At 37.8% G+C, this 17,633-nt stretch overlaps 1 protein-coding gene across 3 annotated transcripts in view; it reads right to left on the reverse strand.

Annotated features, from left to right (window-relative positions):
* Positions 1-3,436: 3,436 nt before the first annotated feature.
* Positions 3,437-17,633, reverse strand: part of LOC115215827 (inositol polyphosphate 5-phosphatase OCRL) — a 169,801-nt gene continuing 155,604 nt past the window's right edge. For all 3 annotated transcript variants that reach the window (XM_029785147.2, XM_029785146.2, XM_036506172.1), the window contains 3 exons: positions 17,379-17,506; positions 14,547-14,658; positions 3,437-9,640 (listed from right to left, as the gene is read on the reverse strand). In XM_029785147.2, the coding sequence (XP_029641007.1) occupies positions 9,522-9,640; positions 14,547-14,658; positions 17,379-17,506 (359 nt within the window). In that variant the 3' untranslated portion in view covers positions 3,437-9,521. The remainder of the gene's footprint in view (positions 9,641-14,546; positions 14,659-17,378; positions 17,507-17,633) is intronic.

Genomic DNA, 17,633 nt, shown 5'->3' on the forward strand with positions numbered 1-17,633 from the left:
CATTCTGTGATGGGTATATTGAAGCCAAATCCTGCCAGGAGCAATTTTTGTTGACTCCAGAATGGTAATTGACATTTCTTCCCAGTTTAGAAATACACATATTGAACTAAAATCAATACAAGCTGAAACTTTCAATAAACCCTTCATAAACTGCTTTGTATATTTCTCCATTTCTGCTGTAGTTCTTTATATAAGAAACCTTTTACTTTCAGTGACAGCATTTCCACACCCCAACTACTGGCATTCCTGAGTTGTTTTACCTTATTGCAGCATTCTGAAGTTATCATTCTATTCTCTAAGTTCTGCTAGAAATGTATTCAGAGTTTGACAATTTTTTTCATTTCTTCTCTCTTTTCATTGATTTTACATTGAAGCAATTGCAATGTTTCTCCTGACCCCTTTTCATGTTTCACTACTGTTGTGGTGTTGTATCTTGCCAGTCAGATCTGTAGAATATATCCTTTTACTTCTCATCCCTGTCTCTTTGTATCATCCTCAGTACTTTAGCTTATTCCAGAGTAATAATTAAAATATCATTCATTCAATCTGAGCTTTATTCAACCCTCAAATGTTCCAACTATTGAAGTTTTTCTGTTTAATCTTATTTCATTTTCAATTTTTCTTTTATGAATTTATCAGATTCACAACATGGCTTTATATTTTGTTTTAATATCCTGCCATGCTTAATGTGCAGGTATGCTTACGAGGTTGAGAAGCTTGTTTCCTAGTTGTGGTCTCTGCTTCACTCCCACCGTACACCATCGTGGGCAAGTGTCTTCTATTATAGCCCAGGCTGACTGTAGTTGTCTCAGTGAATTCAGTAAACAGAAATTGAAAGAAACCCATTGTGTCCCCTTGTCTTGAGATCACAATGATTGTAAATGAGTAGCTTTGTCACAAGAGACTAGAAACAATGAACAAGTCTAGCTATGGGGAAATATTACTTTGCTTGGAAACCAGTGAAGGTTGGTGACAGGAAGAGCATCTGGCCATCGAAAGTTTACCTCAAATTGTCTGACGTATGCTAGTTTGGAAATGTAGCTATAAAATGTTCATGATCTACTCAGCTCTGAATCATTTCATATGTAATTTTTTTCTTTTAAATATATCAGTCATCCATCATCGTTTAACATCCGCTTTCCATGCTAGCATGGGTTGGACGGTTCGACTGGGGTCTGGGAAGCCAGGTGGCTGCACCAGGTTCCAGTCTGATCTGGCAATGTTTCTACAGCTGGATGCCCTTCCTAACGCCAACCACTCCGTGAGTGTAGTAGGTGCTTTTTACATTCCACCGGCACGGGCCAGGGAGGCTGGCAACAGCCATAATCAGTTGGTGCTTTTTACATGCCACAGCACGGAAGCTAGTCAAGGCAGCGCTGGCATCAGCCATGTTTGGATGGTGCTTTTTATGTGCCACTGGCACGGGTATCACAACTACAATTTCCATTTGATTTTCATATTTGTGTTGATGTACTTGACTCAATAGGTCTCCTCAAGCCCTACGATCCAAGGTACTTTTGAATGGACTGGGGCTGGTTATGTGAGACTACAGCCGCGAACTGACTTTATTTGCCATAGATGAAATCTTGTCTTTCTCCTTCTGAGCTGGTTGAAAGTCCTTGCAGACCATTTTTGTTTTCTCGCTTTCCTTCCAGATTGTCTTCATTACAACTGATGAGCATCGTCCACCCTTTACTTTATTGGATGGCGGACATTGCTGTATTCCTCCACCCATAGCATGTCCAAATTCACCATCCTCACCAAGCAAGCTTGCTAGTGACCCAATCATGCAACAGATTGTACTGGGGTTCCCAGTCTATTCTAACTCTTGATGTGGAGATATTTTCTAAATTTTCAACCAATTAAATTTTACTAAAAACAAAAAAATTGCATTATCTCTGAATACTTCTCTCCTTATAAAAGTTGATCTTGTAACTCCTGAGGTATATTGTTGCTAACAGAATCATTTTGCAGCAAATATAGATTTATTGGTAAAATGTAGCAGGGCTATGATCTGAAGGTTGAGTGTTCTTTGTAATTGAAAGAAAATAGTAAAATCTCAATTTTGGATCTTTATATAAATTGTCTTGGTTCAACTTTATGCCTTTTGAAGTGGTTTCCCTTTTGTTATTAGATTTCTGTTAAAATCTGTTTTTTGTTCCAATTCATTTTAAAAGAAATGAAGAATTTAATAAAAAATGTCTTATTTAGTGTTTGAAACACAAATAAAACTTGAAATTTTGATGGAAGTCTTTAATTTAAAATGAGAAGTTTTATATTGTGGAACTAGGGTGGTTTCAGACAGGTTGTTATCAGAAGGGTTGAAATTCAATTGAAATAGACTGAACTGATTTGTTTTAAAATAGTTTTCATGGCTTTATTTAGTGAGTTGGGTCAGTAAAAAGTAAAGAATGCAGAAATATTTGAGTAATGCCTGATTTATTATTCTTCAATCTCAATTTTGAAATCAAGACCATAATCTCTGAATTAATGACACTATTTTAACTCTACATTTTTAAATATTCAAGCATAAAGGCTCAACTGAAAACTATGCAGTAATGTGGGACATAAAATTCTAGTTAAACACTCAGCAAACATATTAAACGAATTTTCTAATGAATTAATCATTTCTTGATCTAACAATTTATTGGAGTATTGATCTTAGTTTCTATAAGTGCTTTATTTCATTGGTATTAGGTACTACTTACATATAAAACTCCATATAAGGAGAGGCATACTGAGGTTTTATTTATTTATTTTTTTCAGTAGGTAAAAGGAAAAAAGATTAAAAGTAACAGAAAGCATTGTTTGTGAGAGAAACTTCTGACTGAGCTTCATGTCCTCAAGTTTAAACAGTTGTTAGTCAACATTTGCAGGTATGTTGGAGAACTGTTGCCATTCCAGAGTTTTTGGAAATGTTGCACATTCCAGATTCTTTCATTGCAAAGTTTAGAGGGACCTTGCACATGCAACAAGCAGTTCTTCCGCCATTGAGCAAGGTAGACTTTGGAGGAAAGACTGAGTGTAAGTGTTAGCGTGGGGGAAGAGGGTTGGACGCGAAAAGTTGAGGTGGAAAGAGAAGTAGATCAGTGGGGAGGTGGAACAGTGGTGGATTTACCAGACCTGTGAGCTTGGAGGAACAGAGGCAATAGAAAAGGTAAAATTTTTTAAGGAACTGCTCCTGGTTCTATGAGACAAACTTCCTGTTTTAATGTGATTCTAAATTGAAACTGTTCATCAAAATTTCATGTTAAATTTAAGATATATAAAAAGAATAGTTTAATAATGTTCCTAAATTCTTCATTTTCAAAATTAGTTGAAACAATAGCAGTGCATTCAATGGAAATATGGTTAATAAGAAAGATTAAATATGTGGAAGGATGGTTTTAGATGAAGGAATTGTGCAAGATGGATAACAAGAAAAAAGGTACAAATATTCAGTTGAATAATTTTTATTTTGTTACCATAATTTAAAAGAAATAACTTTGGAGAGAGTTAGATTACAATTGAGCATGTCTATCCATTGGGATAATGATAGTAACGTTTTTAGATGTGAGAAAATCTGGTTTAGGACTTGTGACTTTTTTTCTCTTCCCCCAAATCATTTTGTGAAGTTTAAATGAATAGAACTACTACTACTACTACAATTGCTGCTGTTGGTGTTTCAAGAGAGCAATAAGATTCTGGCCTTGAGCAAGTTACTTTATTCTGCCATGGTAGTTTCACTTTATAAAAGGAGTGAATTGGTTTGCATTTCAATCTAAATTGTCCATTAAGATTTAAAAGGGAGGTTCTTAACTGGGATAGTAGCACCCCTTTGGAGGGTGAATGTGAGCTGACAAGGAGGTGGTGCTGGTTGCTTTAGAGGGGGTTGTGATTTTTCTTAGAAATAATTTGTTGCTGAGCTACAAAGGTTAAAACTACAGATTTAAAGTAAATAAAATGCAGGATATTGAATGTGGATATCTGATTTTTAAAGGGGACGCTGAACTCAAAGATGTTTCCAGAAAGTTTAAGACAAGAATCTGCTTTCTTAATGAAGCTAATAAGTCATTGTAGAAAAGAAAAATTAAAAATGCAATATAATTTAGTGATTATAATACTCTCTTGATTAACAAACAAGCTACATGCATGTAACATAGTCTTCTATGAATTATCTCATTAGCCCACTTCCAATAATAGCAGTTGAATGATTAGAGTGATCTATAAATGGAGATATACTTCCGAGGGACATTGAACATTTTAAATAAATTGAAATAACTCCAACTTGGGAAAGAAACTGGGTCCTAATATAACACTTTCCACCAGAAAATGGCTGTTAAAATAGGACCCACAAAAACATACAACCCTTAAAAAAAAAAAGAGCTTAGATGTAGGCATTGTTAATCAACAAATATGTCTGAAGCAATCCATCTAAAAATATTTCCTTCTGTTAATCGAGTGAAATGCTGTAATAGTTACTTTTGGCCATTAGAATAATCTTGCTTAAAAAAGGGAAATTAATAATATTTTTGTTTCTAGGATACAGTTAATGTCATTTAAGTTCCAAACTGTAGTTTCAGGTCCAGTCTTACTGCATGGCATCTATAGGTAAGGTTGACCAATCACAAGAGCATCTCCTGTTGATGACATGTGATGTCACATCATCATATGGTGTCTTTCATTTCCAGTATCCCTCAAACATCTCGTGATGAGGAAGGTTGGTGACAAAAAATGCATCCAGCTGCAGCAAACCTGTCTCAATGAATTCCATCTGATCCATGCAAACATGGTAAAAACGGATATTTGCTTCAAGGAATACTTCTATTGACATCTGCAAGTAACTTTTTTTCTTTTACTGTCAGGATAATTGATATTAACAGCATGTATGCTTTAAACATGGCCTCTGTGACTGGGTTAGTACTTTTGTGGTACACTGTGTATTGCTGCTAGTTTTGTGATACAACCTGAAGTCTAACTTTTTATACAATGAAAGTGTGTGTATGCACATATAATTAATTTATTAATTGGCAGAACTTAGTGACCCAAGGGTTGTCTTTTGTGCATTGATAAGTGCCAATCTCTGAAACTCACGGCACTTGAGTTACTCTGACTCCAGTTAATAAAAAAAATTATACTTGTGTTTTGGATTATATTTGACACAAACAGGAAAATGTGTGTATATATATATACACACTCACATACATAGTGATTTAACATCTACTTGTCCACATTTGGCTCAGATGAAAATTTGTTGAGGTAACCCTTTCAGTTTCCAAGCAAGGGGAATACATGACCTGACATGATTTTCACAATGAACACTGCTTGTAATGACAGTGATGCTTGTCAACACACAGATATGAGAGACTTCAATTTCTGTCCACCAAACCCACCCAAGCTACACAACCATGGTGCTGTGCAGTGGAACTGAACCTGAGTCCACATGACTGTTGGAAAGAAAGTTTCTTAGCAAGCCGCACATATATCTGTGTGTGTGTGTGTGTGTGTGTGTGTGTATGTATGTATGTGTGTGTGTGTATATATATATATATATATATATATATATATATATATATATATATATGAAAAAAGTGAGACCAAACAGAAGCTTGTTTATACATTTCAAGAAAACAATTTTCACGATTGTTAAGAGCAAGCTCGTGTGTCTGTATTTTAATTTTTCTTAAAAGCATCAAACTCATCTTCAGTAACTTTGGAAGCCCTGTCCTGAATTTTCACAACCTGGAATAAGTTTTGAATAATCACAGCAATACATGCTGTAGGATATATAAGCTTACAACTTGAAGAGGGGAGCACCAGGTGTCTGATATGTTATATAAACGTTGTCTTTCTGATATATATATATAATCACAGTAGCTGTGTTAGTTCAGATTTGAATTTAGCTCTAGAAAAATGCTTGGCACACGTAGTTCACCTGCACTTTCAATTTTAATAGAATACATTACAAACAACGACGTTTATTAAAATCCATCTCTTGTTGTTCAATATAATCTCAAAGGAATAAATATCGAGAAACTGTTGAAGTGTCTGAAAATAGATGCTTGGACAATTGTCTCAACACACAAAGACAAACTGCTTCAGTTTCACAAGATATGTTTTTACTATGTACAAAAATCATTCATTGACAGTTAAATGTGTTCAGAGAATATAGAGGTTGGAAAGTATTTCAAAGCTGTTCACTTTTAGTGTTCCTTTAATCAAAATAGTTTTTGTTCTCTATTCTGTAATGAACATGGGCTCAAAGAAGAAAATTAAATAAATATGGTAGTGAAGGTTAAATGCTTGAGTGACAACATAAACGACTTCATTGTCCTTCTTAAAGATGGGAAGATTAATCCTGAAGGGTGGTCATGGTAAGTAAGCCTCTCTTATCCAGTCTGTATTGTGTCATGTGTGCTATTTAAGTCATATTAAGATGAGAGATTTCCCTCCCCAGTAGACAGAAATACATTTTGTTAACGACAAAACCCTGAAAAGTTTATAATCACTCAGATGGTCATCGTTTAACATCTGCTGATTCACACTTTTCCCATTCTAAGATGTTTTGAACAAAAATATTTATTGTACAGTTTCCCCATCTGTGCAGACAGTTCATGAACTAATCCGATATTTTTAAACTTCTCTTCAACCTTGATAATTTATATTTTTTCTCATTTTATTATTTCTCTTTTCATTCATTCTTTCCCGTAACCTCTTGGCATTGATTTATAAATAATAATTTTGATCAGAAACTTAATTTTAAGGGAAAGAAGATAGTGAATATAATTTATACCAGAATAAATTACTGGTATCATTATCATCAATCTCTTAAGTATGAAAGACTTTTAAGTTTGGTGCTTCTCTTTTGAGAATGTAACTATCATCATGGACCTTCAGTTAATTTAAGTAAAAGGGCAAGGAAATGAATTCACTTCATAGACTCTAACCAGTTCATCATGGCTAGGACTTGATTTCATCAACCTGCAGGGGGAATTAAAAGGCAAAATTGATTGTGGCAGGATTTTAACTCAGAATATAAAGAGAAATATAGTTTTGCCCAACACTAATGGTTCTGTCAATCCACCCCACCTCCCTAATAATAAATTAGTTATAAAACTTCTTAATACTGAGTAAAGGATGACTTTCTTGACAGCATTAGGTCCCTGGGTGAAGTAATTCCTACAAGAGATTATATCAAGTTTGAACTCAGTCTCACCACATGGCCACCAGAGATGTTAATTAGCAAAGTTTTATATATATTAGACATCAAGTCTGAGATTTTAATGATGTTGAGAGGAGGGGCATTTTTTTTCTTGTTCCTCGCCACTTATTTAATGTAACTGAAATAATTTCATTTGTATGGAAACCTAAATTATACAACTTCCAACTGTATTACAGCACAACCAAATAAGGATTTCTTACACCAGCTCAGTCATGAATTTGGGGAATAAAACTTAGCGTATGACTGGTATTTATTAACCAGCAGACAGAGAAGTCAATCAGTTGACAACCTGGCAATAATCTGAAATGTAAAGGGACATAACTACAGTCAATCTGCTTCAACTGTTTGTTAACCACTGTCTGATACAAGGTGGGGTCAGTCTGCTCCCACTTTGCAGCTATAGATTTGACAGCAGAGAAAGGAATGCAACTAAGTATAGAAAGGTGTGTACACATATAATTTGATGCTCTATTTCTGCCTCTTATTCTTGTTCACTCTTAATAATGGCTTCAAATTTTGGCACAAGGCCAGCAGTTTTTGTACATCAACTCCTGAGGCTCAATTTATTTGATTCTGAAAAAGGTAAAAGGATAAGTTGACCGTTTCAGAATTTGAACTCAGAACGTAAAGAACTGAAAGAGATTCTAAGCATTTCATCCAATGTATTAAGGATTCTGCCAGTTTGCTGCCTTTCTGTTCATTCCTAAAAAATAAAGAATTTCTATTCTACAGTTTCAGGGAAGATGTAACCAATGAGTTCAGCGCTTGATTGGAACTTTGCTTCTCACCCTTCCCTCGAGATGGCTGTGTTGGAAGAATTTTGCTTCTCAACGCTATAACTCTTCGTTCAGGGTCTTTTACTAAAACTCTAGGCACACCAAAGCTTTGAGAGTAGATTTGATAGATGGAAACTGAAAGAAGCCCATTGTATGTTTGTGTTTGGTATTGGTTGTTTATAAATATGTAATTTAGAGGTTCAGCAAAAAAGAGGCTTAAAAAAAAAGTACTGGGGTTGATTTGTTAGAGTAAATCCTTCAAGATAGTGCCTCAGCATGGCCACAGTCTGACTGAAAACAGGTAAAAGTCTCCATTGGGACTTGAACTCCAGACCAGAGAAGGGGACCAAGCTAAAATACTTCACTCAATAATGGTTTCTAATTTAGGAACAAGGTCAGCAACTTTGATGGTGTTAAGACAATTTCCTCGACCCTTGTACTTGGGGGCTGAAGGGATGAAAGGCAAAGTTGACTCCAGCAGGATTGGAATAAATACCACAAGACATTTTGTCAATTACACCACCATTAATATTTCTTCCTAATTTTGGCAAAAAGTCAAGTTTTGAAAGGAGGAAGCCAGTCGATTACAGCTCAACACCACACTCCTGGACTAGTACTTTAAAGTTATTGACCCTAAAAGGATAAAAGAGAAAGTTGACATGGCAGGATTTGAACTCAGAAAGTGAAGAGCTGAAAGCATATTGTTTGCACAAATGATTCTGCCAACTTTCTGCCTTTTACCCCTTTTAATAAAATATTTAAACCATGGAAAAGATAAATATTAGGAATGTACTCCCCCACCACTTTTAAACTGATTCTGAGAATATTAGTTCTAGTGTTACTTGTGTGTGTGTGTGTGTGTGTGTGAGAATAGCTGCCATGTCTTGAGCCACAGAATATTGGCGAACTGGTAATGGCAGACAAGCAGAAAGGATCACAGACGTAATATTGAAAACATTCACACCAATGTACAGTCTCTCAGTCAACAAACAGATTAATAAAAGATATATATATATATATATATATATGTACATACACACATATATTAAAAACAAGTCTTTTACACAGGTTAAATGTTTGTGATCAGAGACGGGAGGGGGGGTCTCACACAACATAGTTTATGAAAGCCCTGAAAGGATGATATTCATGATGATGATGATAATGGTTTTTTTTTTTTTTCTTTTTTAATATATAAGCATGAAATCTTAAGCCACAAGCTTTATGTGTTACCCCCCAAGAACATAACTGCTTGCTGTCAGATAAGATATTTGTGAAGCAGGTGCTGCTAGGAATTCTCAATATTTTAAACATTTTGGCATGGCACCTCTTTGAAGAATCAAGATGATAATTACTTCTTAAAAAGTTCTGAAATTTTTTCCTCAAGGATATTTTGTGATTCCTGTGAATCTGTTCCCAGTGTGAAAGGGTCATTGAGATCATCAGCATCTTACCTCTCCACCTCACCTGCCACACACAACAACAATACACTATTTAAAAAGAAACCCCCTAAATGTGGCATGATGATGATGCTGCTATGATGGTGTTCATTCATCATACTCATTCACAAGGAAGTGGAATACAAACAATGCTTTCTTTTCTGCGTATTCCTGAGAATTTCTCTCCGATTTGAGTGGACGTAAAAACAGGTGGCCAAAAATGGAGGCTGGAAATAGAAAAGTAACATGGGTTTACTTGAATTTGTCTTTATACTAAATTAATTAAATGTCTAATATTATAGAACATCATCATGTAATCTATTGGGAAGAGTGTTTAATTAAAACCCCAGTTAATGGAAACATATGATCGTAATTTTGTGTCCCTTTTACACTCATTAGTCCTCTATACTCTCAGGGTAGCAGGGGTATAAAATTTTATAAACATTCTATAAGGGATATTTTGATAAGCATAGAAGAAATCAATAACAATTTTCAGTATAAGAGAAACGATGTTATATTAGTTCTAGTTTTCTTATATGTGTTCAACTTTAAAAGCTGTTAAACTAGACTTGAGAATATAAAAGAATTGAGAAAATTTTAAGAGTCTACTCCCATACAGTTAAAACGTGCATGCTTTGTGTATACACAGCAAAGAAAAGGGGTTTATAGATTGGAGCTGGAGGAAGAAGGGGTGAGAAAGCTAAGAAAAAGAAAGTCAGAGGATGAAATGATGTCTACTTTGCTAAGAAGGGCATGACCCTTTGCCCAGCCATAACAAGAGTATCCTCTTCATATTTCTAAAATATGTTAAGGTCTTAAACCAAATTGACAATAACCATTACTTTTGCTAATTGTTTTGTGTAGTTGTGAGCAGGCATTAAGCCTTTCACTCAGGTTCTAGAGAGAGAGAGAGCCAGTTGCTTTGTGTTTTCAACTGAGAAGACGAGTAATGAAGTATCTTGCTCAAGAACACAAAGAATCATCCTGTTGAAGAATGGAACTGATGATCTTATGATTGTGAAGCCCAAACCCTAACCACTGAACCATCTGTCTTCATAGATCCAACTCATAGTCAAAATAGACAAACTTTGAGAATTCTACCTGAAGGTTTGAATTGAAGAAATAATAGAATGAAACAAATTTTCTCATGTTAGTTGTATTTTCAGTTCAGTGGGACCTCTTGGCACAACTTGTACATGAAACGTTTGTGTTCCTTGTTTCTTCACAACTATAGCTGGAACCTAACGTGGATCTTGGTTTCTCGTTGGTTCAAAATACAGAGCATAGCATGGATCACTGACTTGAAATCGATTGGAAGTTTGAAGTACGTCTCTCTCAGTAGTCCTTTTCAATTTGGATTGGGCCAAATGAACTGGAGATGGAAGCAAGACCTCAATCTTGGTGCGTAATTGACAACTGTTGAGTAATTCACTTGGCGAGTTGCCACTAGTGGTAGGTGTTCTCCTGAATTGCATCAAGAATTCCAACAAAGCTTCTTTAGGTGTTTTGGAAGACTTTCATAACACTTGCCTGAAAGTTTGAAGCAAGCGCTTGAAGGGTGATAGGGAGCTTCCGTTAGATGAACAATGCTTCTCTCCTTACAGTAGTTTTGAAATTCTTCAGAAGTAAAGCAGGTGGCATTGTCGGACACGATGGTATGTAGATATCCAAAGTGTGCAAAATCTTCTTCTAACAAATCCACTGTAGTCTTACTGGAAACTGAAGTAGTGGCATGGCTACGAGGGTATTTAGTGTATGCATCAGTGCCTACTAACCAGTTATGCCCCATAAAGTTGATGGCATGATTTACATGCAGACGAGAGCAAGGCTTTTCGGGCATTATCCATGGATGAATTGCTGGTTTAGGTGGTGCCTTTCTGTGTTCACAGCAAGAAGTGCAGTGGTGGCAAAGATTCATGATTTCTGCATCAATGTTTGGCCTGTATACTGTCGTCCACGCTAATTGCTTCATTTGTTGCATACCGAGATGATGTGTGTAGCAGATGTAAGATTCGTTTTCGTAGACTGGTAGGAATGACTAGTCTCGTGCCGTACAGTAAACATCCATGACATATGCTCAAAGATTGGGAAAGCTTTTGGAATTGCTCTACTGGATCATCAGAGTCAAGACATAAAGGCCAATCTTCTCGTGTAAAATGCATCACTTGTGATGAAACTGGATCTGTAGAGGACTCCTTTATGCCTAAAGTCGGATCTGTAGGCTGGACTTGTAAATTAATCGCTTCAATTGCACACACAATGTCAGTATCATCCATGTCTTCCTCCCCATCAGAGATGGAGTCCTCTCCAACAGGAAGGCGGCTAAGAGCATCTGCATTCTGATGAAGGGTGCTTTTTCGATATTCTATGACATAGGAAAATTGGTTGAGAAAGAGTGCCCAGCAAGTCAAACCTGGCACCGGCTTGTTAGGACCAAAAATTAACAGGAGTGGTTTATGATTCATTACCAGAATGAATGATCTGCCAAAAATGTACTGATAAAACTTGTTTAGAGCAAAAACTATTGCCAGGGCCTCCTTTTGTATTTGGCTGTAATTGCGTTGAGATGCAGAAAGGAGCTTGGAGACGTTAGCAATTGGTTTTTCATCTCCACTTGAATTATTATTCAAAGTGGCTCCAATACCAATACTGGATGTGTCACATGCTATTCTCAACGGCACAGCAGGATCAAAATGAGTCAGAACTGAATCGGATGTAAGGGGGTCATTCAACCTCAAGAAAGCGGCTTGTTCCGCTTCACCCCAATTCCACTCAACTTCATTCGCAAGAGTCTGTAGAAAAACTAGGAGGCAAAATCTTTGAATAGAATTGCACTGATCCCCAAAATGACTGCAATGCAGATAACTCCTTAGGTGCCGGCATGTTGATGACAGCATCTACTTGGAGACCTTTCGAAAAGCCTTGTTTGGAAAGTATGTGTCCCAAATATTCCATTGACACTTCTCTCTGCGACATCAAAGACTTTTCCCTGTAGACACTGAAGTAAATGTTTCAGGTTCTGTAAGTGAGATTCTGCATCCGGACCAATATGTCATCTAAGTAGACACCAACACCTGGTAGATCGCTCGTGATGTCATCCATTATCTTTTGAAAATACCCGGGGTCTGAAGAAATTCCGAATGGCAACACATTTTTAAGTAATACTCCTCGGTGAGTGCTTAAAGCCAGACGTCTTCGACTCTCTGGAGCAAGCTTAATTTGGTTGTAAGCATCTGTGAGATCAATTTTTGTGAATCCATGACCTCCTCCTAATTTTTGCATCAGATCTTCTGGTGATGGAAGCAGATGTTGATGAGTTTCCAGCTGAGGATTTACTGTCACAGAATAATCACCACAAATTCATAAGGGTGAACCTGCAGTTGGTGACATCTGTTTCTTTTGGACTGGAACAACCGGACTAACCCATTCATTGATTTGAACTGGAGTCCAAATTCCTTTCTTTATGCCAGCCTTAATAGCTTGAGTTAAATCAGCTTGGAGAGCGAAAGGAACAGACCTTGGTTTGCAGAAAACAGGTTTAACATTGGATTTGAAATGCACATCCAGCTCAAAACCTTGAAGACAGCCCAACTCTGGCTTGAACAACTCTGCATACTCATTGCAAAGTTTCAAACATGAATCTTGCAAATGTGCATCTACTTCATGGAGATGAGAAGATAGCACCTTTACTTCCATGTTAGATTCCCTGGAAAACAGAAGATCGTCAATCGAAATCTTTAGCTTCATAATGGCATCTCATCCTAATAAGTTCAAGTTGTGAATTTTGGAAACATGGTACATGATGATACAAGTTTTATCAGTACGGGGTTCAACACTAGTTTGGCCACTGAAATTTCTAGACTTCTTACTATATTACCAGCATTACTAGGATTTTGCAACTGTGCTTTCTTTCAGCATACTGACTCTAAGTGCCTTTGAATCTTGCAATAATTACAAGTAGCATTTTTGAAACGGCAACCGGGAGCAAGTTGAGAAGTTTTCCGACTTTTTACCTGTAGATTTAAAACATTTAACCTTTTGTATCTGCGTAGTAATAGAACCGTAGACGGTTTTTTTAGCAACTTTAGCCGCATCCTTTGTCTCAATAGCTATTTCGATGGCTCGATTGAATGTAAGTTCATCGGTGTTGATTTTGAAAAGCGCTTGTAGCACAGCTTCGTTGTTGACTGAGCAAATGAAACGTGTTGGCAACGTTTCGTCCAATGGATCCTTGATTGACGTAAAATCACAGGTAGCAGCAGCCTGGCAATTACGAGTAGCTAATTCTTGAATTGACTCACCCACTTTGCACTTCATGTCGCTCCTGAAGTGAAATCTCTCACACACAACAAATCGTTTCGGATCAAATTGTTGCTTCATGTAGTCGGAGATTTGGTCCATCGTAAGATCATTGATGTCTCTTGGTGGTGTTTCTTGTGCCTCCAGATTGGATAACATCTTGTACACGGTAGAAGATTGATTAGTAAAGAAAACTTTTGGTTTCTTACTGTTAGGTACTGAATGCGCCTTGGTAAAAGTGCAAAACCTTGACCAGTGGTCAGTCCATAGCTCCGTAGTAGAATCAAATGCAGAATAACTGGGCGTGGCAACTTGAGAAGTAGAAACGACAGACTCAAACCCAGCACTTGTGAAAGGTTTTCCAATCATCTCTTGTAAGATTTTCATTTCCTCTTCATGATGGCACTGTTGTTCTTTACTTTGTCCTTCGTAACAGTGTTCTTGATCTTCCAAGAGTTTCTCTTGAATGGAAATTTGTTGTTGTAGAAGTTTGACAAGATTCTCCATTTCGTTATGTAGGGTAAGCAATGCTGATTAAATCAAACAGCAGATCTCATCCTTGTCGCCAAAATAACTCTATTATAGTTTAATACAGAATTATCCATGTGAAGGCCCACCCAGCAATAATGCAGTTAACATGTGAGAAATATATACTCAAAAATACACACTGATTAAAGCAGAACCCAAAAATCCATGTGCAAAACAAAGCAGTATGCAAATTATTTGTACAAATTAACAAAATACAAATACATTTACTAAACAAGACAAAGTCACCAAAGTATCAGTTCGATACCGAGTCAGAACACGATATAATAAAAAATAAAAAAATCTCACCAAGAGTTTTGGGATCCAAATTATTAGCTTCCGAATGTTCTAAGAGCTCTCGCAGGAATGCACATATGTACTTGAAGACAGTTCGATTATGTTCAGGAATTGAACTAAGAACCTGATGAGAAAATAAAATAAAAATACAAAAGATCAGCTTTGAAAGAGAAAAAAAATGTCAGGTCTTTCATTTTATACATTTCAACTTTTTTTCTTATGATGACCGAAATAAATTTAAATATTAGGAAACCTAACTGTGAGAGGAAGTTATAAAAAGGTAAACATACTCCACATATGCTTTTGATGTGTGGAAAAAGGAGAAAAGAAGGTGGGGAGACAGCTGACATAGTGTTTTGCAGTTTGTTGACTGCTGCCAAGAGGAGAGGCACCTCGTTTTCTTTCCACAAGCTTTGTTGGCTGTCCAGTAATGATTAATTTGTTGAGATAAGATCATGATATTAATTTGGTTGCTACTGTCAGGAAAGTCATCAGTACTTCATAAAGAGTTTAATGGCTCTGCTTTTTAGTTTAAAGAAGCGGTAGAGAGGTGGATTAAGGAAGGTGTCCTTATCCCATTGAAGGAGGAGGTTGTGAGTGCAATGCTACCTTTAATGGCAGTGGTACTGGACTTTCGGGAGATGAGTGGCCATGCATCGTGCCACACATGTGGCGAGGCGACTGATGTCCACTGTGAGACACTGTGCATATGGAGACAGTCAACTAAGGCAGCAACGATTGTCGACTTGAAGTCAGCATATTTGCAGCTCCATGTGAGTGACAAACTATGGCCGTATCAGCTGGTGTGATACAAGGGACAGACAAGGCTGGGTTTTGGGCTGAATTCTGTGCTGAAGAACATGGCAAGAGTGCTCAAATCTATCCTGGGAAAGGTGGCTAGATACGAAGGGCCACTAATTCCTATAAAGATGACATCTGAAGAAATTCAAGCTGATTGCAAGGCCACCAGAACCAATGGTTGGCGGAGCTGCACTGAAGCTTCAAAGAGACAGAACAGGCATGTTGGTGTTTTGGAGGAGGAATGAGATCCTGGAGTTGGGTACCAACGTCAGCAGGAGAGAACTGGGGTGAAGAGGGGACAGCGGTGATGATGCAGGAAATCCTAAAGAGGATGAGAGCGGAAGACCCAGTCAGAAGGAACTGATATGTGCCCAAATCGGATAACGGGACCATATGGTGTGATGCTTGCAGCATTGCAATAGGAGTTGTGTTGGAAATCGGAGGTGCTGAAGTGGAGAACACAGCCTGGCTTCGAAAAGCAGACAATTACAACCATATCAATATTGCTGGGTTGGATGCAGTGCTGAAAGGAGTGAATTTGACCTTGAGATGGGAAGTGTGCTCCATCGAAATCCAGATAGATTCGGCCACCGTGCTTAGCTGTGTAGGGTCGGTGATCATCAATGAGAAAAAGGTTCAAACCAAAGGAGAGCTGGTTGCCAATTACAGCCTGAAGCTGAATGTAGTCTTTGTGCCTTCAGAGAGAAACAAGGTAGATGTCCAAACTAGGGTGAAAAAGGCCTGGTTAGGGGAAGAATCGAAGAAAGGGGTAGACTCCGAACTAAGGAGACTACATGCCAGGCGTGATAAGGGTGTGGATAGGACCCTGTATTTCGCCAGGAGGATTGACACTGATGTTACTAGACAGAGCATCCGAAAAAGTGGTTGGGAACTGTGACAGGTGTCCATCCATCAACCCTGCTCCAGGTGTGCATGAGCAGGGAAACATCTTGGTAGAGCACAACTGGAGATGACTGGCAGTGGGTGTAGCACACTACAGGAAGGGGACGTACCTTTCAATGGTTAACTGTGGGAATTGAGGGCAGGCACTGCAGACGAGATGGTACATATTGTAAATGAGGTATTTTTAGAGCGGAGCCCTGTGGACAAATTGCTGATGGACAATAGGTGGAAAATGCACTGCTTTTTCAGAGCGGCATACAGGCCAAGTGTAAATGGGATCATGGAAAGACATCAAGGAACGATCAAGGCCATGGCGGAAAAGGGACACATCTCACCGCTAGAAGCAGTATTCTGGTACAACAGGTTGCCCTGATCAGGACAGGCCGAAGAGTCCGTGCTACATAGAGTGATATTCAAATATGAATGGCAGCATCCAAGTAAACCATTGGGATGCCTTGTGGAAGAGAGAGAGGGCCTGTCTTTATGGAGGTGGGAAATGAAGTCTGGGTGAAGTCGCCAAAGGCATTGCTGCACAACTCAGTGGAACAAAGGAATAGTGATGGCTGTCGATTCCAAAAACATTTCTGTGGATGGAATGCTGTGTCACATGTTGGGTGTTCGTAAGATTGATGCTTTGTTAGATGCTGATTGTGGAGAAGAGGAAGAGAATAAGATTCCCATCTTAAGAAGATCACAACATAAAAGGTGGGTGATAGATTTCGACATAGTGAAGTGAGGCGGTGATCTTTGAGATTGGGGGGATGTGTGGGGATGAGCCAAAAGAAGAGGAAGCATGAGAAGGGAAGTTGGAGGAGAGAGGTGAGTGCTGGCCACTTATTGCTTGCCAGAGGCATCATGAATGGACATTAGGGAATTCGCTCCCAGGTTGGTCAGATAGCAGCTGCTTATATTGGGTGACAGGGGTAGGGCAGGATCATCAGAGAGATTACTGCTAGACAAGTGTTGACGAGAAGAAGGTAGGTGAACCTCTTTTCATTTCCCATGCATGACAAAAACATACATACAGGTGTAATCTCATAATTTCTCTCTCTGACACACATGTTATATAAGAATTACTTTAACAAGAATTAAGACAAAAACATTGTACATGTTAAACATTTTCAAAGACAAATTTCTTACATGTCGGGAGTAATTGTAGTTGTTGCTGACTTGAAGGCATTTGTGGAAAACATGACATGGAATCACAGGTTCTGGCAGACACCTCAGGAACAATATCAAAGCACTGGTCACAGAATGGATACTACCAGCTACATTACAGTCAAAGAAATATTTAAAACATGTTTAACTTTTCAACAATTTGGCAGGGCTGATGACATAGTGGCCTACAAGAGAAGAGAGACTCAAACAGCCTCAAAAACTATCTTTTTTATCCAT

Source organism: Octopus sinensis, linkage group LG9, assembly GCF_006345805.1.
Source record: "Octopus sinensis linkage group LG9, ASM634580v1, whole genome shotgun sequence".
NCBI classification, from domain to species: domain Eukaryota; kingdom Metazoa; phylum Mollusca; class Cephalopoda; order Octopoda; family Octopodidae; genus Octopus; species Octopus sinensis.